Consider the following 23,385-nt stretch of genomic DNA (forward strand, 5'->3'; position numbering starts at 1 on the left):
CACAGCAAAAATAAATAAATTAAAAAAAAAAAAAGAAAAAAGAATGAGGGTCTAATCTAAATTAAACACTAAAGAAAAAAAACTATTTTGCCAAAGAACTCTACCCACGAAACTTTTGAAGTTGGGGAGATAATTCAGAAGTGATAAATTGGGATTACTTTGGGGAAAAGAATTTAAGATCTTCCAAGACAGATGATGATATAAAAATAAGCCTAATTTCGTTTCTCAGCAGCAACACACACACACAGTGATAAGGGGCTATAAATTCGGATTTTTGCAGAATGTAAGGCATGGAACACCCTTAAGAAGGAGTTTCTCTCAATTGCTTCATAAGTATAAGTGACAACTAGATAACATTTGAGAAATAAAGCATGAATCACTTCTCTGTTTGAGCCTAGATGCAATGTGATACATGCCTTTAATTTTACTAGCATCTAAAAATACAAACAGGGCTTCCCTGATGGCGCAGTGGTTGGGAGTCCGCCTGCCGACGCAGAAACACGGGTTCGTGCCCCAGTCTGGGAAGATCCCACATGCCGTGGAGCGGCTGGGCCCATGAGCCATGGCTGCTGAGCCTGCACGTCCGGAGCCTGTGCCCTACAACGGGAGAGGCCACAGCAGTGGGAGGCCCGCATACCGCAAAAAAAATAATAAAATAAAAAAATAAAATAAATAAAGATACAAACAGGCTGAGGAAAAGGTTCTGATTAAAGTTACACTTTAGGGTGCTTAGAGAATTCCCCTTCCTAGAGCAGATTGCTTGCTTGTTTTTAGTTCACATTGGATCATGTTGGACCAAGGTCTGTTGGCAGTGAGCAAATTCTGCCGCAGAGCTGAAGCCCACATCTCCTTGACACCATCCTCAGTGGGTAAGGAATGTGCAAGTCACTATCATGGTTCTTATCTTCCCACCCCCTCTTGTCTCTTAGATTAGAGACAGCACATGCAAAAGCAATCCCACATGTCCTTGTCTTTAAAAAACCAGGTCACTCCTTTTAGCTTTTTTTGGTCAGTTCTTTCTTAGGTAGAGATAGGATTTTGAAACCATTGCTAGAATCATATTAGCTTGAAATCACTTACTGGCTCTGTGAATTCCCCATCCTTTAACAAAGGCTAATTTTTTAAAAAAATTATTTAATTTATTTATTTTTTGGCTGTGTTGGGTCTTCGTTGCTGCGTGTGGGCTTTCTCTAGTTGCGGTGAGTGTAGGCTACTCTTCGTTGCGGTGCGCGGGCTTCTCATTGTCGTGGCTTCTCTTGTTGCAGAGCATGGGCTGTAGGCATGCGGGCTTCAGTAGTTGCAGCACACGGGCTCAGTAGATGTGGCTTGCGGGCTCTAGAGCTCAGGCTCAGTAGTTGTGGCGCACGGGCTTAGTTGCTCCACGGCATGTGGGATCTTCCTGGTCCAGGGCTCGAACCCATGTCCCCTGCATTGGCAGGCGGGTTCTTAACCACTGCGCCACCAGGGAAGCCCAAGGCTAATTCTTTGTTCACTACTGTTTTCAACCCCTGCTGCTTTGGTCAGAGGTGTTGGCTCTCTCTAGTCCTGAGAATTGTCTTTATCCCATGGAACTGGAGATCAGTAATACCCAGTTCCCTTCCCCACTTCATGAACAACTGCTTATAATCCAGAAATCTAGAAATATGGTGCAATACTATTCAATATTGCTTTGCATTATACTGATTCAAATAATACTGTGAATCTAAACTATGTTTATCTAAACATAACTCTGTACAATAAAAATTACATGTTTGATGTTAGTCTGCTGACTCAAAACCAAAATAAAGAATTTCCATTATATTTGTTAAGTGGTCTTTATTTATAAGACTGCCAGTGGCTTTAGGGAGAATATTTAAATAAAATATATCTACCAGTCAAAACAAAAGGAGTTTTTAATCAGCAACTTCAAGAGTATAAAAGCTGCTTATTCATAATCACGAGTCAGAATGATTAAAATCTTACTGAGGGCTTCCCTGGTGGCGCAGTGGTTGAGAGTCCGCCTGCCGATGCAGGGGATGCAGGTTCATGCCCCGGTATAGGAAGATCCCACATGCCGCGCAGCGGCTGGGCCCGTGAGCCATGGCCGCTGAGCCTGCGCGTCCAGAGCCTGTGCTCCGTGACGGGGGAGGCCGCAACAGTGAGAGGCCCGCGTACCGCAAACAAACAAACAAAAACTCACTGAGGTCACGCAAACCCCAGGTGTTTCTCTGCCACTTTGTTCTGGTGGCCTGACTGAACTGTGTGATGTGACATCACAGCTCAAAGGGAAAGAATGTCAGTGGGGTGGAATTAGTTTTTCCCTTCTCATGCCAAAGTCCCAAGGGCCTCGTTTTAGAAGGCGGTGCCCTGGGAAAACTGCCAACTTCTTCAGGCTATCCTCCTTAAAGGCTCAGGTATCGTGGGCCTCTGCTCCCCCAAATCTGTGTTTAGTGAGAAGGAAAAGATGTCCGTGTTCACCGGGGACTGAGGGTATGTGACTCCCCCAGACCAGGCCTAAAATGCTCCAAATCCTGCTCATTTTGTGCTGGTGACAAAGTGAGCTCTAGTAAGTATCTTATGTATAGGCCTGTTTGCCTAGGTATCTCTGATGGTAACTGTGAATATGGTGTAAAATTCAGATTTCTTTAAAGAATTGTTTTGGGTTTAACGTATGTCTTTGAAACAAATTATGACACATTCTCCATATGAAAAACTTTAAGAGTGTACCTGTGACATCTTGGTAAAAAGGATTTAAGGTAGGATTGTGGGAGATATATATATATATATATAAGGAAATGAATGAGAGAGTGCTGTTTAGGGAAAAAGGGAAGTTTGGGTTATCTAGAGGCATTTAGAACCTGTAGTATTTGGAACTATAGTAAAGGAAACTTGGTCTAAAGGAATAATAATGACACAAATATTTATAGACTTGCTACATTTAAAACAATTAATAGTCACAATATATAAGGAAATGCAGGATTAGCTTTCTTTCTGAAAAATTATACCAACCTTAGTGTCTTTTCCAAAGACCTTGGAATGAAAACAAATCCAGTTTTCTGATACAAAGAGCTTCCCCTGGTATAATATTTCTTTCTGTAGAGCACAGGTAAAACCTGGGAAAATATATACAGGTATAACATCATGTTAGAATTTCCATTTAAAATGAAAATTGTGTATATATGTTGGTGACTCAGAGATGCGCAGAGATAACACACTCACACGCTCAAAAGATCTCTCACCTCTTTTTCAGTCATCTTTAGTGGAATAAAGCTATGGAGATGAGAGTTTGTTTTTTAATTCCAAGTCTTACAAACTTCAGTATAAACATCAAAATGGAAAGGCAAGGGGCTTCCCTGGTGGCGCAGTGGTTGAGAGTCCGCCTGCCAATGCAGGGGACACGGGTTCGTGCCCCGGTCCAGGAAGATCCCACATGCCACGGAGTGGCTGGGCCCGTGAGCCATGGCCGCTGAGCCTGCGCATCTGGAGCCTGTGCTCCGCAACGGGAGAGGCCACAACAGTGAGAGGCCCGCGTACCGGGGGGAAAAAAAAAAAAAACTCCTCTCTTTGGGAAGGTGTGGGGAAGGTGTGTCATCCTTGTGCTAATGTTGGCACTGCTGCCCTTTCTACCCTGGTATGGTCACTAATGACTCCTTTTGAAATAGATGGTTTCACTGTGGGGAGAGCACATGACCCACACCTTCCTGTTTGGAGATGGTGGGAGGAAGCCAGCATGCTGCCTTAGCATTTGTGTACTGAGGGAAGCTGGAATGGAACCCTGGGCCCCAGATGCGCTCAGCGGAGTGGAGCAGGTGCTGAACATCGTGCTGGGCCAGGTGTTTAGGTGTGACCACTGAGCCCTGCGCAGCACAGGGGTTGACATGTTTGTCCACCTAGGCCTGTGTTGTCTTCTTCTAGTGGCCTCTCTTGCTCTGGTCTTACTATCTTAAATCTCAGCACGATCCAATCACAACACATTTCAGCAGTGAGTATGCAAGGCGAGGACATTCTGGAATCCCCTTGGATGGTTCGATATCACATGGAGGAGGTCACTTTCCCATTCTACTCCCTTACCTTTCAAGGTGCTGGGTGAAAGCTGAGTGAGGTCGGTGTTATTGTTACATCATGACTTTCAGAAACCTATTCCCCTTGGTGATTCAGTCCCCAGACTCTTTCTTCCCCCAAACCAATTAGCATCTTTTCAAAGTCAACCAAGTCAGAACTTACTTTGCCTCAGGGGTTCCTCAGTGGGGACATCCAGAAACAGCTTGTGGAAGTGCATGTTTGCCTTGTCCTACAAGGACGACAAAACACAGGCATCACCGCTCTTGTTCTTCTCAAACATCACGAATTTTAACTTCAATCTAAATTATGTAACAAATCTCCCCTTAACAGGGGAATCTTAACAGAGAATCTTAGGAGTTCATTCTCCCTGATCTCATAGTCCCCAACCCAACCCTTCAGTGAAAAACAGTGGAAGGCAGGGCACAAAGGTTTCATTTTCCAACAAGATTAGTGACTTGCTGACTGGACATATATATATCTATAATCGTGAAGTAGCTGGTGGTCAGCCTTCTGCAGAAGTGGCTGGACAAGGATGTCCCTGATAAGAAATGAGATAAAATCTCACCACGTAGTGGATCCCAGGGCACTAAAGGTCCCAGTGAGTACTCTCAGAAGAGGGTAGTGGTTAAAAGCCCTGTATCAGATTACCCTGAGTTTAAGTTTTAGCTGCACCTCTTCTGTGGCACGTGATCCTGGCCTAGTTACTTAACCTCTCTGGGCCAGTTTTCTCTTCTGTGCCAGTAGCTGCCTCAGAGGGATGCCGTAAGGCTTAAATGGGGTAATACGTCTCCGGTTTGTCACTGTGACTGTTACTGTTGTGAAGGTGTTCCCTTAACCAGTGTCAGGGGGAGGTGACAAGTAGGATTTCACACGAAAGACGTAACTCTCCAGGGAGGTAGAAGGCCCAAGAGTCTGAAATGCTGCAAATCACTTCATTTTCATCTGTTTCCACTTGTGACAACAATGTATAGACGGCAATTTACAGTTTGTAAAATGCTTTCATAAAACACCACCCCCAGCCCCACAGTAACCTGGGAACTGATGTCAGTTCAGGACCCTGTGCCTCAGGGATTATGAGCGACTTAACTGGCTCCACACAGCTACTAAGAGGTAGAGCTGGGTCCTCCATCCACAGGACCACTTTTCTTCAAAAGCATCCTAGCAGGCAGAGTCTTATGAGCGGAACAGAGAGATACCACAAGTTGGCCCTTGATGATGCATTACCCAAAGTAGGAGTAGTCTCAGTGGCAGAAATGGCCCTACTATTGCCATAAAGAAGAGCTTCAGACAGGTCACGCGTATGACAGATGGTCCCCTCAAGTCAACTCGTTTATAGACGAACACCTCACATAAAGTAGGTTAGCTCATGCTGCTTCCTTGGAGTACATCTTGCATCCAGAAAGTTTCCTTGATTAAAGCTAGGTGTTCTATCAGGGCTTTGCCGAGATCTTCTTTTTAATGGCTACAGTGAGCATTGGTTGCATGCTTGATTTAAAAATATCCTGGGCCATGGAGTCTTCAAAAATGTGAAATTAATAAAAATAAAATTTTAAAAAAGGTAGGGACTGATCTAAATTAAAGGTGACATGACAAATAAATGCAATGCATGGTTCAACTGGATTCTAGAGAGGGGGAGCAAAAAGTCTTTATAAAGGACATTCACTACTGGGACAATTGTGGAAATCGAAAATGGATTTTATATTAGTAATATTTTTGTATATTTACTATTTAGTTAAATTTCTTGGGTGAGCCAACAGTTTCTTGTTCTAGTTCTTAGGAGATACATATTCAAGTATTTTAGGAGTGAAGTGTCAAAAAGCCCCAAACTGTTGGCCCCAGTAAGTATGTCATACTCTATGACACAGAACTGGGCTTTGTTACCCATCTGGGTGTATTTTGAAGCAGACCCCAAACTGCTTCCAAAGAAGAATCATGACCCTGTTCCCAGGTTTTCCTCCTCTGTGTGCAGTTGGGAAGCCTTCTATTCACACAGGTGCCTTATCACACTCTTTAATTGTAGTGCAAGGATGTCACACCTCTCCTGGTCTCCGCTAATTATTAGACAAGCACATGACTCTCAGTACTCACTGCCCCTCTGCATGTGCCGCATGGTCAGCTGTGAAATATAATGTTGATGAAAGCTCGCCCGAGGGAACTGCAGCCGGTCCTTTCTTCCTGATTCTCTAAAATCTGTGCCTACCTTAGTCCTGACCCTTGCGTTCCCTCTTCCCATTGGCTTCAATGCTTCTGTCACCCTCTGAGACAATACACATTTCATTCCCAAATTACCTGGCTGGAAGATGAGGCCTTTTTCCTTTCAATCTTAGAGTCATTCTTGCTTTCTGTTTTACAGTCATTCTTCTCACTTGCTAAAGAGGCACCATCAAAACTGGATTTCGACCTGAGGAAAGAAAATCCAAGAAGTCCGTAAGATGAATTTTTTACGCTACCATTAATTGTATACAGTGTAATACATCTTGATTATTATACCAGCTCACAAGAAAGCCTGACATTGATTTTTCTCTTCTAGACATCGATAATCCCTCAAGACTCTAAGGACACGGTGTGGGAGACGGGGTGATTCCAGCAGGCGGGATCCCAAACTGAAGAAACCGTACCTTTTGGAACGGAGAAGTATCGATTGAGCTGTGAAAGTAATTATATCATCTCAAAAGTATTTTAAGCAGTATAAAGAGGAGTCCTGGAGGCTGATTATTGAAACTGCAGCTATAGTTCAATCCAGAATTCTGTGAATACTTAACAAGTGTCAATTGAGAGAGGCGTAATGTTAAATGCCTCGGGGCGCACAAGACAGTCCTTATCCTTAAGGAACCTGTGCGCATATCAAGCATCTTTCTAAAAAGGCAGTACACGATGTAGCATCAAAACAATACATATCATAGGCGTTAGGAGGTGGTATAGAGACAGTTAAGTCCAACAGGAGGTAAGAGAAGAGACCAGCAGGTCAGTGAGGGCTTAATACACTGGGCCTAACAGGATGAGCAGGAATTGGGTATGGGGGAAAGAGAGACAGAACATCCCAGAGTGGGAAAATAGAAGTAAAATCAGGATAAAAAAAGAACATGTCTGGAAGTCCTTCCTTTGTTCTCATAAGGGCAGAGGTCAGAGCTCCCGGATTTCTTTCCAAGGTGATTCTAGTCCTGACTCTTCCTTTGAGTAGAATTTGCATCTTTAACCGTACAGCGAAACCCAGCCATTTCAAAGTGGAATGCATGCATGATTTTTAGAGGTATACACATGGAAAAATTTTGTGATACAATTATGTAGATTTTTTTCTGTTTATTGGGGGGAAAAAATGGCACATGAAATTCATGATTCCACGATAGGATTCTATAGAATGAGGCTCAGTTAAAATAATGTTTGGTTCAAAGTGAATTTAAGAAGACTCTTAAGCAATTTGGGTGGCATACGGGTGTGACAGAGGGACAGAAATGAAGTTAGAGAGACTTTGGACTCTGGCTTTCTCAGCTGTGAAGAGACTGACTATGTGATGTCCCAGGCCTCTGCTGCCCGCAACAGTTTTGAGTCCACAGTGCTCAAACCAGAGGCAAAATATCTCTCATCAATTCAAGGCACAGAGATTTGGATTCAGTTACTGGCCACTGAACCAATTCACAGATATAAATTTCTTTAGAATTCTAGGAATTACTTTTTAAAAAAAACTAGGAGTAGACATTTGTACTCTACTTGAAAATAAAATTGTTTTTACAAATGTCAAATTACCTATTATTTATACTAGCCACTAATTTGAATTTATCACCTCTACTGATTCAAATTAATGTATGTTAATGGTACTGTCAAGGCAATGATCAGACCTTCTGAAGAACAATGGACTGTAAGCAAATGTGACAAAAGGGCAGCTGTACCCTTGATGATTTCAAGAGACACAAGTAGAAGGGCTTGTCTGCACAGCATTGGCTCTGAGGTAGGGGTGGGAGGCATGCTTATTTACATGCATTCTTTCTTTGTATCTTTTCAACTGTGTTAGTCTCACTTCATACAGATGACTATGAGCAGGACCTGAAACCTAGTGCAAAACATTTTTATTCAGAAATTCAGAATTGGGGCTTCCCTGGTGGCGCAGTGGTTGAGAGTCCGCCTGCCGATGCAGGGGACACGGGTTCGTGCCCCGGTCTGGGAAGATCCCACATGCCGCGGAGCGGCTGGGCCCGTGAGCCATGGCCGCTGGGCCTGTGCGTCCGGAGCCTATGCTCAGCAACGGGAGAGACCACAACAGTGGGGGGCCCGCGTACCGCAAAAAAAAAAAAAAAAAAAAAAGTGAGATGCATCAAAACAGTCATGCAGAAAAGATGGAGACAGAATTGGGAGTGATAGTCAGAATAGAAAAATCTGGGGGCAGCGTGAAGACTTATGCTTGGTCCTGAGTGACGTATAGATTTGCAGAGAAGCCGTGGGCCGGGTAGCCAGGAAGGAAGGGAAAAGCAGGAGTTATTTAATCATCCTTTAGCAGAGGACAGAAGACGTAGAAGGTAGGAGTTCTGACAGTTCTAATATGGGGAGGAGAGCTATTACTCCTCCATTTGGTGTGGATAAATGGCCACAGTTACCTGTAACTGATCACTGGCTTAATTAACCATTCTCTTTTAAGGGAACAAAAGCAACTTGAAGTTCCTCCTTCTTCCTTCCAAGTGAAAGCAAGCACATAATTGGTGCCCCTGAGAGTGACGGGGACCAGAGCTCCACATCTCAAACCGCCTGTCCCCTCACAGCCCCACGACCAAACTGAGCCCGGCTTCCAGCACCGGCCCCAGGAAATGGGCAGCCCAGGGAGATGTGCACACCCCGCCCGGGGATCCCAGGCAGGGATTCCCTCCGCTCTTTTCCGTGGCTGCCAGGAAAGTGAGACAGCAGGTGTGCACACCCACAGGCCGAGCAGACAATCCAACCTGGGTGGCCTCAGCAGCAACCCTGGCAGCCTTTCCAGGTGCTTCTAACTCCATGCCAGAGAGGGGCCCACCCCGGCTTTATCAGGTAGCAAAATCAGTGCTTTCAGAAAGGGGCAGAAATTCTGCAGAAGGCTGCAGTGGGAAGGAGAAGAGAGGCTGGCGGGAAGAGCTGAGAAAGGAAGGCAGGTGCCAGTGCCTGGATGTCAAGGAAAAACACCCCACTTCTTTCTCAGGGGTGTCATCTGCTTGTAGGAGATCTTCACTGTTAACCATCACCATAAAACTAGAAACACCAGCTCCTCCCAGCAACCCCTCCTCCCCGAAAGGCCAAAAGAACAGAGTCAAGGTGAGGACTCACCGCAGGGAAATGATTCTCTTCGGGTCTGCGGACTCGGTCTCGCTGGACAGAGCAGGGGACAGGGCTGCTGGCGACCTGCAGACCTTCTTTTTCTCCTCCACACCATTCTCAGCCTCTGAGCTGGAGAAAACACTTCACCTTAGATATCCAGAGTGGGGAGGAGGGAAAAACGATGACGTGACCTCGCTTTCTGGAGAGTGGAATGACTTTCAATGCCCGGGACTGGCTGAAGTCAACAAGGACAGCGGTGCCCTTTCCATCCCTCCATTCTACCCCCTCAGCTGGTGCCCCAGGGGGTGGAGCTCTGGGTCATGCCTGCTTCAGATACACGTGCAGGTTTATGTGCAGGTAAACGTCCAACTTTGCAGGGACTTTCCGGCTCCCAGGTATGCGGCCCGTGGGCCCTGCGCTGCCTGGCTCTGCCCAGCCCAGCATGGAGGTGGAAGATCACCCAGAAGCTGGGAGGGCCCCTGACCTGTGCACGAGCTCACGTGCGGCCTCCTGCCAGCTGTGAGCCTTTCTGCTGGGCGCTCCCACCCCGTTTGTTTGCACTTACGTCACTTATCATCTTTTGTTTTAGCTATATAGGTCCTGGTTTGGGTGCTTGCTAATTTCACCAAGCGCTTCTCTCAGCAATTACACTCTCTAATCCGCACCACCACCCAGGCTAGGTGGGAATTATTACTCCCATTTCACAGACTAGGAATCTGAGGCTCTCACATAGCGAATTTCTTGCCCGAGTTTGCAGAACTAGTACCTGTCTGAGTTGGGATTCAAACTCAGGTCTGCCCATCCGAGAGGCCTTTGTGTACATGCCCATTCTCATATTTTCTTTCTTCGCATCCATCCACCCCCCAGCCACGCATCTATCCTCCGAGCCCTCTTACTAGCTCTTCAGTGTGGGAGCCCCAGGCTGGGGAGAAGAATCTCATTGATTTTTTTATACTGACCACGAGGTCTAGGATAGTGCGGGTATATAATCGCACTCAGTAGGCTTTTGGAAAACTAGGTCTGACCTTGGTGAAAAAGGGAGTAGAGGAGACAGTAAGTCAGAGGGTCAGCACGCTGAACCATTAACAGATGGAGGACGGCCAGTGCAGTGGACACAGGTGAGCTCCCTCAGTCTCGGGATCAGGGGAAACCATTTCAACACGGAAGGAGAGGAAGGAATGTGGCCAGGGAGAACACAAGGTGGTAGCATGGATCAGACCTTCTTTGGTGTCAGCCTGCACAGCAGAGGACTCACAAAACATACTTCTAGACCATGAGAACTCCATGGTGGCTGAGTGTAAAGGAAGACAGCATTGCTGTGACACTTTAGCTAATTTTAATCCTAACTTACCACCCATTTGGTATCTTCACCTGCAAAAAACCTCGCAGGCAGGAAATGTTATTGGTTACTTGAACCTTTGTGGTTGCTTGCTTACCACTTTTCACAGCGCATGGAAATTCCAGCCCACATTGGGAGTCCTACTGTCGTGTCAAAATCAAAACCAGGTATGTCTGACAAGTTATCCAAGTAATAATCCCTACGAGTGGTTGATACTCTCATTCTGCATTTCTCCTTTTCTAGGTAGGTTAACATCTGAGGACATAGGCCCAACCTTCTATTTCTTCAGTTCTTTTCAAAGTACTTAAAGCACTTATGTACATTAAAAGGACTCAGTACATAACTGAATTGCATTATGTGATAAAAGGTACATGGAAAGCCTTGAAACATTAAAATGAAAACATTGCTTTGGTTTAAAATAGAAGATTTATTTTGTTTATTTATTTATTTATATTTTTTTGTGGTACGCGGGCCTCTCACTGTTGTGGCCTCTCTCGTTGTGGCGCACAGGCTCTGGACGCGCAGGCTCAGTGGCCATGGCTCACGGGCCCAGCCGCTCTGCGGCATGTGGGATCTTCCCAGACCAGGCACGAACCCGTGTCCTCTGCATCGGCAGGCGGACTCTCAACCACTGTGCCACCAGGGAAGCCCTAGAAGATTTATTTTAATATCAACTTTATGGACTCCAAGAATTTAATTTAATTTATGGACTCCAAGAATTATAGAACTGTTAAGGGCCCTTTGAGCACATCCCTGCCTTTTCCCTCTATCCCCCAAGACACACACATTACTCCTATTCTTCAAAAGCATAAGAAATCCACTCAAGTGAACTTATTTACAAAACAGAAACAGACTCACAGACATAGAAAATAAACTTACAGTTACCAAAGGGGATGGCAGTGGGGGCAGTGGGGGCAGAGGGGTGGGTGGTGGAGATAAATTAGGAGTTTGGGATTAACAGATTCACACTACTATACATAAAATAAACAACACGCACCTACTGTACAGCACAGGAAACTATGTTCGGTATCTTGTAATAACCCATAATGGAAAAGAATCTGAAAAAGTACACATATATGTGTGTGTATATATATAGCTATATCTCTGAATCACTTTGCTGTACACCTGAATCTAACACAACACTGTAAATTAACTATACTTCAAGAAAAAAAAATGTTATAAAAAAAAGTAAATCAGAAAATCTCTTTAAAAAGTTTCCACAGGAGCCTTCATAGAAATGGGATACGGTGAGGACTGAGCTAATAATGGGAGTGTGCTTAGCTTTAACGTGGATTGATTAGATTTAACAGTGTAGAGTGGCACAACCTTGTATAAGTGATACTACAATTTGCATTTATTTCTAATGGGCCTCTGGCTAGACTTTGGGGTTGGCTGGGATCAGAGCCAGTTTGTTCTTAAGTTGAATTCATTCTGATGCTTGACAATCCTCCACCCCCTTGTCCATTGGAGCCCTACTTCTAAAGGTCAGTATACTGTCTACTTGACACCCAACTAACACCTAACACCTACCTAACACCATACACAAAAATAAACTCGGGGATTCCCTGGTGGCGCAGTGGTTGAGAGTCCGCCTGCCGAAGCAGGGGACACGGGTTCGTGCCCCGGTCCGGGAGGATCCCACATGCCGCAGAGCGGCTGGGCCCGTGAGCCATGGCCGCTGAGCCTGCGTGTCCGGAGCCTGTGCTCCGCAACGGGAGAGGCCACAGCAGTGAGAGGGCCGCTTACCACAAAAAACAAAAACAAAAACAACTCAAAATGGATTAAAGACCTAAATCGAAGACCAGACACTATAAAACTCTTAGAGGAAAACATAGGAAAAACAGTCTTTGACATAAACCACAGCAAGATCTTTTTTTACCCCCCTCCTAGAGTAATGAAAATAAAAGCAAAATAAACAAATGGGACCTAATTAAACTTAAAAGCTTTTGCACAGCAAAGGAAACCATAAAAAAGACAAAAAGACAACCCTCAGAATGGGAGAAAATAATTGCAAAGGAAGCAACAAAGGATTAATCTCCAAAATATACAAACAGCTCATGGAGCTCAGTATCAAAAAAACAAACAACCCAATCAAAAAATGGGCAGAAGACCTAAATAGACATCTCTCCAAGGAGGACATACAGATGGCCAAGGGGCACATGAAAGGATGCTCAATATCACTAATTATTAGAGGAATGCATATCAAAACTATAGTGAGTTATCACCTCACACCAGTCAGAATGGCCATCATCAAAAATCTACAAACAACAAATGCTGGAGAGGGTGTGGAGAAAAGGGAACCGTCTTACACTATTGGTGGGAATGTAAACTGATACAGGCACTACGGAGAACAGTATGGAGGTTCCTTAAAAAACTAAAAATACAACTACCATATGACACAGCAATGCCCCTACTGGGCATATACCCTGAGAAAACCATAACTCAGAAGGACACATGTACCCCAATGTTCACTGCAGCACTATTTACAATAGCCAAGACATGGAAATAACCTAAATGTCCACAGACAGATGAATGGATAGAGAAGATGTGGCACATACATACAATGGAATATTAGCCATAAAAAGGAACAAAATTGGGTCATTTGTAGAGATGTGGATGGACCTAGAGTCTGTCATACAGAGTGAACTAAGCCAGAAAGAGAAAAATAAATATCGTATATTAACATGTATATGTGGAATCTAGAAAAATGGTACAGATGAACCTATTTGCAGGGCAGGAATAGAGATGCAGATGTAGAGAATGGACATGTGGACACAGGGTGGGAAGGTGAGGGTGGGCCGAATTGGGAGATTAGGATTGACATATATACACTACCATGCATAAAATAGATAGCTAGTGGGAACATGCTATAAAGCACAGGAAGCTCAGCTCGGTGCTCTGTGATGACCTGGATGGGTGGGACGTGGTGTGTGGGGGAGGGGGCAAGAGGGAGGGGATATAGGTATGCATGTGGTTGATTCACTTCATTGTACAGCAGAAACTAACACAACATTGTAAAGAAATTATACTCCAATTAAAAAAAGAAAAAAGAAGCTCTAAAGGAAAAAACAGGCATGCTTTTACATAAGTTACTGTCCTTGGTAGATTAAGAAGGTTAAAGGAAAATGGATATAACTTTTCTTGAATAAATTTGGCTTATTAGATTTTGATATTAAAAAAAAAAGAGTAGGCTCTAAGGGAAGATTGTCAATATTCTGAGTGGCAAGAAAAGCCACAGTCATTTTGTCTTTGCACCTTAGACGTCAAAATCTTCCTGTGGAACATAGCCACATCTAGATAAATATGAGCTTCTAGTAAAATTATTTCCAATGTCTATCAAAATAATTTCTTCTACAGAATGTTTCTGACCCATAGTAGCCTGTAAAGCATGTATTTGGAATAATATTTGGAAAAGTAAATAGGTTTTTCAAAACAAAAAAAAAAGTTTCCACAAACCAGTCAAGTAAATTGAAAACAATAAACCCCAAAAAAAAGAAAAAGAAATCCACTCAAATGAACTTATTTACAAAACAGAAACAGACTCACAGACAGAAAATAAACTTATGGTTACCAAAGGGGATAGCAGTAGGAGCAGAGGGGTGGGTGGTGGAGATAAATTAGGAGTTTGGGATTAACAGATTCACACTACTATATATAATATAGATAAACAACACGGACCTACTGTATAGCACAGTATACAGTATACAACACGGACCTACTGTATAGCACAATATCTTATAACAACCTATAACAGAAAAGAATCTGAAAACGTACATATATATATATCTGAATCACTTTGCTGTACACCTGAAACTAATACAACATTGTAAATTATACTTCAAGGGAAAAAAAGGTTAAAAAAAAGTAAATCAGAAAATCTCTTCAACAAGTTTCCACAAACTAGTCAAGTAAATTGAAATACAATAAACCACAAAAAAAAAGAAAAAGAAATCCACTCGAGTCCCTCTTTAAGTGGGGAGATGAAGTGCGTGTGTAACTTCAATAATCCACCTCAGCATTCATTCAAATATTTACGCAATTCTATGCTATGCAGGGTCAGATTCAGACTTAGAGGCAGCACGGTAGCTGTCCTGCACAGCACCCTTGAAGACTCAGGAAGAGCCATGCCCGGCCAGAAGCACTCATGAAAAGGTGCTGTCTGGATGTAGCCCTACTGACACAGGACTTGGCAGAGAAATGGTGCCTCTTGCTCTGGGCAGAAAGAGCCCAGCACCAAGGAGCAGAGGAAGCGAAGTGGCTGGATTTCAGCCCCTCCTTGCCCCGCCCTTCCTGGCCAGGCACTTGTGTGCAGTGCTGGGCACTCAGCCCTCACCAAGTGGGTGGTCCTGATGCAGCGCCCCTAGCTTAGCACTGACTCTAGGTCAACCCACCCACACAATGTCTTTCAATGACAGAGCATTCAGGTATGTGCACATTAAAATGACTTTTTTTTTTAACATCTTTATTGGAGTGTAATTGCTTTACAATGGTGTGTTAGTTTCTGCTTTATAACAAAGTGAATCAGTTATACATATACATATGTTCCCATATCTATTCCCTCTTGCGTCTCCCTCCCTCCCACCCTCCCTATCCCACCCCTCCAGGCAGTCACAAAGCACCGAGCTGATCTCCCTGTGCTATGCGGCTGCTTCCCACTAGCTATCTATTTTACGTTTGGTAGTGTATATATGTCCATGCCACTCTCTTTGTCACAGCTTACCCTTCTCCCTCCCCATATCCTCAAGTCCATTCTCTAGTAGGTCTGTGTCTTTATTCCCGTCTTACCCCTAGGTTCTTCATGACACTTTTTTTCGCCTTAGATTCCATATGTATGTGTTAGCATACGGTATTTGTCTTTCTCTTTCTGACTTACTTCACTCTGTATGACAGACTCTAGGTCCATCCACCTCACTACAAATAACTCAATTTCATTTCTTTTTATGGTTGAGTAATATTCCGTTGTATATATGTGCCACATCTTCTTTATCCATTCATCCGATGATGTACAGAGTCTCCACCTTTCTCTTCCCTAGACTGGCTCCTGGTCTCTAGCACTGGTTCTGCCCTGGAAAGCCCTCCCCAGCGGGCACAAGCTCCACAGAGCCTCCCATCCCATCACCTCAGCTCTGCTGCTGCTGGCTCTATAACTCACTAGACCCCTCATCAATTAATGATCCAACTACGAGAAGCAGGGAACTTCTGTTTTTTTTTCCACAGCACTCAGCTCAGCATTTTGCTCAGTGTGGTCATTTATTAGTGTTGACTGATGTGGGATTAATTGTGCGGCATCCAAAACAGAAGTGAAATTCATCAATGGGCCGATTCAACTTTAGGTTTTTGTTTACTCAAAGATGCTACGGAACTCAAGAAAGTTAATTACCAACACAGGCGAGATGATTCCTGGAGCACCCCTATCACAGAGGTCTTGTTGGCAGCAAACTGAAACTGCTAGGATCCGAAGAGCAGAGGCTCACCTGTGTTTGAGTGAGGAGGGCATAGGAGAAGGAACAGACCACTTTTGCAAGGCCTCTCAGTAACTTTAAAGTTACTGGCAGTGAAGCTGAACTCTCATTGACAAGGGAGATGAAATAACAGATCTCACTTATGTCATGAAAATAAATCAGCTTGGGGGCTTCCCTGGTGGTGCAGTGGTTAAGAATCCGCCTGCCAATGTAGGGGACACGGGTTCGAGCCTTGGTCCGGGAAGATCCCACATGCCACGGAGCAACTAAGCCCATGAGCCACAACTACTGAGCCTGCGCTCTAGAACCCGTGAACCACAACTACTGAGCCCACACGCCTAGAGCCCGTGCTCTACAACAAGAGAAGCCAACGCAATGAGAAGTCCGTGCACTGCAACGAAGAGTAACCCCGCTCGCCGCAGCTAGAGACAGCCCGCTCACAGCAACGAAGACCCAACGCAGCCAAAAATAAATAAGTAAAATAAATAAATTTATTTAAAAAAATGAGTGACAGTTTTAAGGAAGCATAGAAGCAGCAGAAGATGCTGGGAACACGGGATCCACCTTCACTTGGCTTTGGCAGGTTATTTCTTCTCCTATCTCCAACCCGATGTAAGCACCAGTTATGGGCCCTGAAAGCTCCTAAGTAGGAATTTCAGAGCAGGGAGATAGACACACTTATACCAACCAAGCCTGACTTTACCAACTAGGCCACAGCATTTTTATTACCAGCTAGGAAGTGCTGGTTTCAACAAGACACTGCCACACACTGTTGCACCACAATCTATAAATAAAAAACAGGTTGGACGATCCCTATCAACAGTCCAATATTCCTCACTTCCTAGACGTGATTAGTCTGGTGATGACTTGATTCAGATTTCACAATTTTTCAGAATTAGAATTCTTACATGGGGTCAACTATCATTCCTCCTGAAAAGAGTCTCTCTGAGTTAGAGTAAACTCAACACTCCTCTGTTCTGTCGTATCCATCTCCCAGGCCCTTTGCCTCTCCTGTTGAAGATGTGTTGTACTCAGGCATCATCACGTGTAAGTGATAATTAGGTTCTATCTCAGGTGAGTGAATAAGCTGTATTTCAGGTAAATGCAAACAAGTGCCTCACTGTGGTTCAGTCCAGGAAGCTGTGCTCCTTCCTAGTTACAGTGATAAACCTGTGCTTGTCTACCTTCAAGTTAAATTAGTCTAAGCTTAGGCATAAAAAAGGTCACTAAACTCCTTTACGGTAGTACCAGTGAGATAGTTTTACACCCACTATCATTTAAAAAACTCCCTGATTATCATTACTCAAAACCACAGTCTTGACCAACAAAGGTTAAGAAGTGACTTGAAGATAGGATATGTTTCACCAGAGGATCCCCAGAAGATAAAATCCTGGAAATGGGATGGAAACCCTGTACTGAAAACTAGGCTGCACCTGGACTCGCCAAGATCTGTAGCCTGAAAGACTCTTGTTTTTGGTGTGCTGCCCACTTGGTGGCTCCCTGGCTGGCAGGCAAGGGTGGCAATACTTGGGAAGCTGAGAGATGGGCTATAGGGACAGAGGAGGACTCTGGGGGCTGCTGCACAGCAGCCATAGTAGAAACAGAGACAACACAGTTACCAAAAGCAGGAAGCAGAATGGGGTGCAGAAGGTGCAGGAACTGGTGATAGAGACCAGGACCTCTCCAAGACCCCTAAGCCTCTCCAACTGCAAAGTCGGCTCAGTCTCCCAGCTAGATTTTTCTAAATCAGGAAGAACAGTCTTTCATTTACAATTCTGATATAAGGATATCTTTGGAAATTTTACATTGTATTTATTGATCTGCATATTTATTTCTGAATAGGTACTAGAAGCACAACGACACAATTCAAAAGTTACAAACGGAAAAACAAATCTCCCTTCTACCCACCCCTGTCTTATGCTGGCCCTGTTTCTCTCCAGAGGCACCTACTGTTCCCAGCTCCTGTGTGTACTTCCAGGGAGTCTGAATGCATATGAGTGTACTTTTAAGCACAAGTGATAGCATGTTATTCTAGACACCCCCCCGCCCCCTTTTTTGAAACTAACTTGGTGTTCTTTCCCTATTAGTACCATAGAGCTTCCTTGTTCTTTTTAATGACTGCATAGAGTTCCACTGTAATGGCTTACAAAATTTAACCAGTTCCTTATTGATGGGCATTTAGGTGATTTCAGTCTTATCACTAATACAGACAACACTGCAAAGAATGTCCTTATGTGACATATGTCCTTATGTTTTATTATGTGTGAATATTTCCCTAGGATAACTTCCTGGAAATGGAACTGCTGTGTTAAAATGTACACAAATTAAAGAAAAATTTATAGTTACTGCCAAATTGCCTGTAGTAAAAGGTTTTGTGACCCACACCCATAATATGTAGCAGTGTTTACACATTCTTACTAAAGTGTTACACTTAAAAAACAATTCAGGGACTCCCCTGTGGTCCAGTGGTAAAGAATCCACCTTCCAATGCAGGGGACGTGGATTCGATCCCTGGTCGGGGAACTAAGATCCCACATCCTGCGGGGCAACTAAGCCAGTGCGCCACAACTACTGAGCTCGTGCACCTCAACTAGAGAGCCCACGCACTCTGGAGCCTGTGCGCCACAACTAGAAAGAGAAAACCCGCACGCCACAACTAGAGAGAAGCCCACGTGCTGCAACTAGAGAGAAACCCGAGCAGACCGCGAGCCGTAATGAAAAAGATCCTGTGTGCGGCGACTAAGTCCTGACGCAGCAAAAAATAAGTAAATAAATAAAAGGAAAAAATAAATGAAATAAATATTTTTAAAAAACCCAAAAAACAATTCAGAGTGCTTAGCAGAGTACCTAGCACATAGAATTACAATTTTACCAATGATTAGTGTTAAACTTTTTGATCTCTACGTATCTAAGAGGTAAAAAAAAAAGTCCCATTATAGTTTTGATTTACATCTCTCTCCTGATGAGTAAGGTTGAGTGTATTTTCTTATATTTAAGAGTGTTTTTTATTTCCTGTTTTGTAAATTAGCTGTTCGTATGTACATTTTGCCAATTTTTCTAATGCGTTGCTGATTGAAACATTCAGGGAAAACAATTCTTATAACTGCATCACCAATTCTTGGCAATATCCTAGAATTGACTTTTTAAATAAATAAACATTTAGAAAAGTTAAATGGATATTAGGGCCCAGCATAACGTTAAAATAAAAATGTTAATGACAAATTAAGTTTCTCTTGATAGGCCTACTGGCAGATTTTTTAAAAAAGGAATGCCGAAAACACAGTATTCTTTGGTTTTGTCAAAACCTGTGATGAAAACCCAACAGGCTTCCCAGTCCAGGATGGAGAACAGGAGCACAGATGTTTGCCTCTCCTTTCCGAGGCCTGTTAAGATGAGGATTTATAAAAGAAGTAGTAATCCTGCTTACAATTATGGTGGGAAACCATCAGCAGAAGAGTAATTTTCCCAAATTTCTGAAAAATGGAAAGTAGAAAGTAAATATTAACTCATGCAGCAAAGCAGAGGAAGCTGTATTTCAGAATTTGGGTATAAGTGGAAGATAAGAGAATACTGATCTGTTTGACAGAGTCCAATAAGGTGCTATAGGAGGACGATGTAAGAAGTTGCCGAAAACGTTAGACTAAATTAAAGGTGTGTGTGAGAGAAATTTCTGCCCACCACTCACCTTGCCCACACCCCCATCCTCAAGACACAAATGGCAGACAGTCAGCTACTTAGCTTGTGAGGAAAACATATCAGAAGGGTTGTCAATTAAAAAACTGAATAACTTAGCTGCAGAAAATCAGGGTACCTAAGAAGGGGGCTGGAACTCCAGAGTAAATCCCTTCTCTTCCTTCCATTTTGAATAAAGTGGTCCCAAGCTAAGTACCAACTCCCTATTCATATTCTTCCAAAACTACTCTAATCCCTTATTTTTTCCCTCTAGTCCCTCATTCTTAAATATGAAATGACAGCAAAGGATTGCCAGACCCTTGAAGAAAATCTGAAGTCTTAAAGAAAAGACCAAGATAAACTAACAAGAAAGTAAAACCCTTAGAAAACTGACTTCAGAAAACAGAAGAAAACAAACAAGCAAACAAGAAAAACAAAACCCCCAAACCTTCTAATTAATATCTTCAGAAAGAAGACAGAACTCCTAAAACAGATCACAATATTATGGAAAAGGAAACTTTCCTTGACTCCTCAGTTCTCTCAGAGTCCGAATCCCTAATAGCCTACAGGGCACTTCATGACCTGCCCTGTCTGCCCCACCTCATCTCTCTGACCCCCTTTTCTCACTCCACGCTCCCACAAGAAAATCTGTGCACTGGCTATTCCCTCTGCCTGGAACGCTGTTGCCCCCATAAAGCCATGTGGCTCTCTCCCTCTTTTCCTTCGAGTCTTTACTCAAATATTACCTTCTCAACGAGACCTATTTATTTAATCAAAGGGCTGGAAAATAGCATCAAGATACAGAAATTCAAAAGAGAGAAAAAGTAAGAGGGAAACACAAGACATGTTTAAGCCAGGCACTTTTTTTTTTTAACATCTTTATTGGAGTATAATTGCTTTACAATGGTGTGTTAGTTTCTGCTGTGTAACAAAGTGATTCAGTTATACATATGTTCCCATATCTCTTCCCTCTTGCATCTCCCTCCCTCCCACCTTCCCTATCCCACCCCTCTAGGTGGTCACAAACCACCGTAAGCCAGGCACTTTTATATCAAATGAGTAGGGATTCTAAACAGGAAAAAAAGGAGAAGTTATATTAAAGAAAAAACAGGAGTGGTAAAAAGGTGAAGAAAGGGCAGAGGTTACTAATTTCTTATTCTCAAAAGTTGGGAGTCAAATTAATTTAACAAGAGATTTAGGTCAACGTGTTATTTAAAGAGGCAAATGTATGAAAGTAGGAAGGAGAAAGAGTGATATGCCTATTTAAAATAGGGAGGAGGAAGAGAGGGAAGCAGGGCGTTAGTATAAGTGAGTTGACTCGTATGTTCCATTAAAACAGGAAGTTGAGACAGAAAGTTTAGAATATGTAAGCAAAAAAGAGCAGGAATGAATACATTTTTATAGATAATGAAGTACCACTACCACTAAAACCAGGCATAGTTAAAACCAATGGTGGAGAGGGGGGCAGATGAAAAACCTAGCATTTTTTTTCTGGAGTAAGGCAGCAGAAAGAAGCAAATTAAATTGTTGTGAAGTTTGATTCCCAATGAGAAAGCGCTGCTTTGAGACTTCATTTGGTTGGCAGCAGGAATTAATTGAAGATTTTTAGACAGAAGGAATGAAATGATGAGGATAAGATATTATTCAGTGTCCACCTCTTCCTGTACCTACATCACGAGAGGCCTGATGAGATATGTGCTCCTGGAGGGTTACACTCGCATCAGTGTATAAGAATGGGGATGTGCTGGGATGGAGAGTAGAGACAGAAAATGCAGAGGCAGATGTGGGGAGGAGTTTGAAGGCAAGAAGTAGACACGGCACTGGAGAGAGAATCCAGAGATAACACCAGGATGGGTGGGAGAGCAAGCACTGGAGAGCAACATTCAAGATAACCCAAAGGTTATCTGGGGAATGGAGATTAGCACCACCGTGCATAGTTACAGGGAACACAAGAGGAAAGTTGTGTTTGGTGGGAGGGACTTTGCAAATCTAGTTTGAGATATAATAGACACATATTCTTAGCAGGTAAAAAACTGTATTTGAAAACCAGAAGAGCCCAAAGAACAACAGAAAGATACTGTCCTTGCAGAGGAAGGGCTCTGCCAGTTGGAAACGACTTCTGTTGAGTCCCAAGCACATTGCAATAGCAGAGAGCGGTGCCTAAATCTCAGCTGCAATACCAGGGCTGGAGGAATGGCTTAGCACAGCCATCAGTGGCCCCAACATGCCCCTTTAACCTGGTCCCATGAACAATCATGGGATTCATTTCTACCTTCTTTATATCTACTCCCAATTCTGTTTTCCTAAATTATTGCTTTTCCTTCAAAGCCTAAGGCAACTCACGTAACCCCGAAGAGTATTCAAATATCAGGATTCTGATTCTGAAGGGACAGAAACCCAACTCAAACCGGTTTATGTTTTTTGGGTTTTTTTTGGTTTTTTTTGTTTTTAATAAAAACCACCCACAAGGGCTTCTGTCACTACTTTAAGATGAAGTCAACAGCAGAGAACAGCTGCAGCTGCAGACGTGTCCCCTCAACATCGGGAACATTCAGCAGTGGTCTCCAGGGTCTCCCTCTCCAAGTCTTCTGGGACAATCAATGCCCCCATTCATCCTCTTAAGACACTGCCTCCATTATATCATGCCCCTGCTCCAGAACCAACAATGGCTTTCTATTGAGCATCACAGTGAGGTATCTGGTTATGAGTCAAGACCCTCCAGAGTTTTGCAGTGTCCCTCTACTTTCTAAAAAGAGTTCTCCATTCCAGCCATGTTGATCTTCTCACCATAGCCTCACTTACATCGTGTTTCATCCTCCCTCTGTGCGTGGCTCTTGGCTCCTCTAGCCTGGACTATCCTCTCTGTGCCGCCTTTTAAATTAATTTATTTATTTATTCATTCATTTATTTTTGGCTGTGTTGGGTCTTCGTTTCTGTTCGTGGGCTTTCTCTAGTTGCAGCAAGTGGGGGCCTCTCTTCACCGTGGTGTGTGGGCCTCTCTCACTGTCGCGGCCTCTCTTGTTGCGGAGCACAAGCTCCAGAGGCGCAGGCTCAGTAGTTGTGGCTCACGGGCCAAGTTGCTGCGTGGCATGTGGGATATTCCCAGACCAGGGCTCGAAGCCGTGTCCCCTGCATTGGCAGGCAGATTCTCAACCACTGCGCCACCAGGGAAGCCCCTGTGCCTTCTTAACTACCCACAACTATCCATTGTTCCATGCCCAGGACATGTCCAGTTATACACCCTCCTGATACCAGCCCCCATCTCTTTACTTCCAATGTCTGGATATAAGAAATTATGCAATTAATACTTGTTGACTGGACAACTTTGAGTATATATGGGGTTCGGAACAACAATCAGCATTTGAAAAAGGGCTTGGGCTAAAATTTTATCTCAAGACCTATGTAGTAAACTCCTTCCCAAGTGTGATTTACAAGTCCTATTGGAAGAGGGCCATGCTGAAGGTAGAAGAGGGGGATAAAGGTCGTCTTTCCACTTTCCCTTTCACTGAATCAGCATTGTGTGCATACTTATCTTTCAAACTGACCATTAATTAGGTGAGTAATAATTTGAAACTAAATGGAAACTTGCATAGA

General features: G+C 43.6%; 1 protein-coding gene across 3 annotated transcripts in view; it reads right to left on the reverse strand.

Moving 5' to 3' along the window:
* GRAMD2B (GRAM domain containing 2B) overlaps positions 1 to 23,385 on the reverse strand; it is a 104,526-nt gene that overhangs the window by 14,670 nt on the left and 66,471 nt on the right. For all 3 annotated transcript variants that reach the window (XM_082836999.1, XM_082836998.1, XM_082837000.1), the window contains exons 2-5: positions 9,328 to 9,447; positions 6,331 to 6,442; positions 4,204 to 4,270; positions 2,989 to 3,092 (exon numbers count right to left, since the gene is read on the reverse strand). In XM_082836999.1, the coding sequence (XP_082693125.1) occupies positions 2,989 to 3,092; positions 4,204 to 4,270; positions 6,331 to 6,442; positions 9,328 to 9,447 (403 nt within the window). The remainder of the gene's footprint in view (positions 1 to 2,988; positions 3,093 to 4,203; positions 4,271 to 6,330; positions 6,443 to 9,327; positions 9,448 to 23,385) is intronic.

The sequence above is a fragment of the Leucopleurus acutus genome (genome assembly GCF_964270905.1).
Source record: "Leucopleurus acutus genome assembly, chromosome: 3".
NCBI classification, from domain to species: Eukaryota; Metazoa; Chordata; class Mammalia; order Artiodactyla; family Delphinidae; genus Leucopleurus; species Leucopleurus acutus.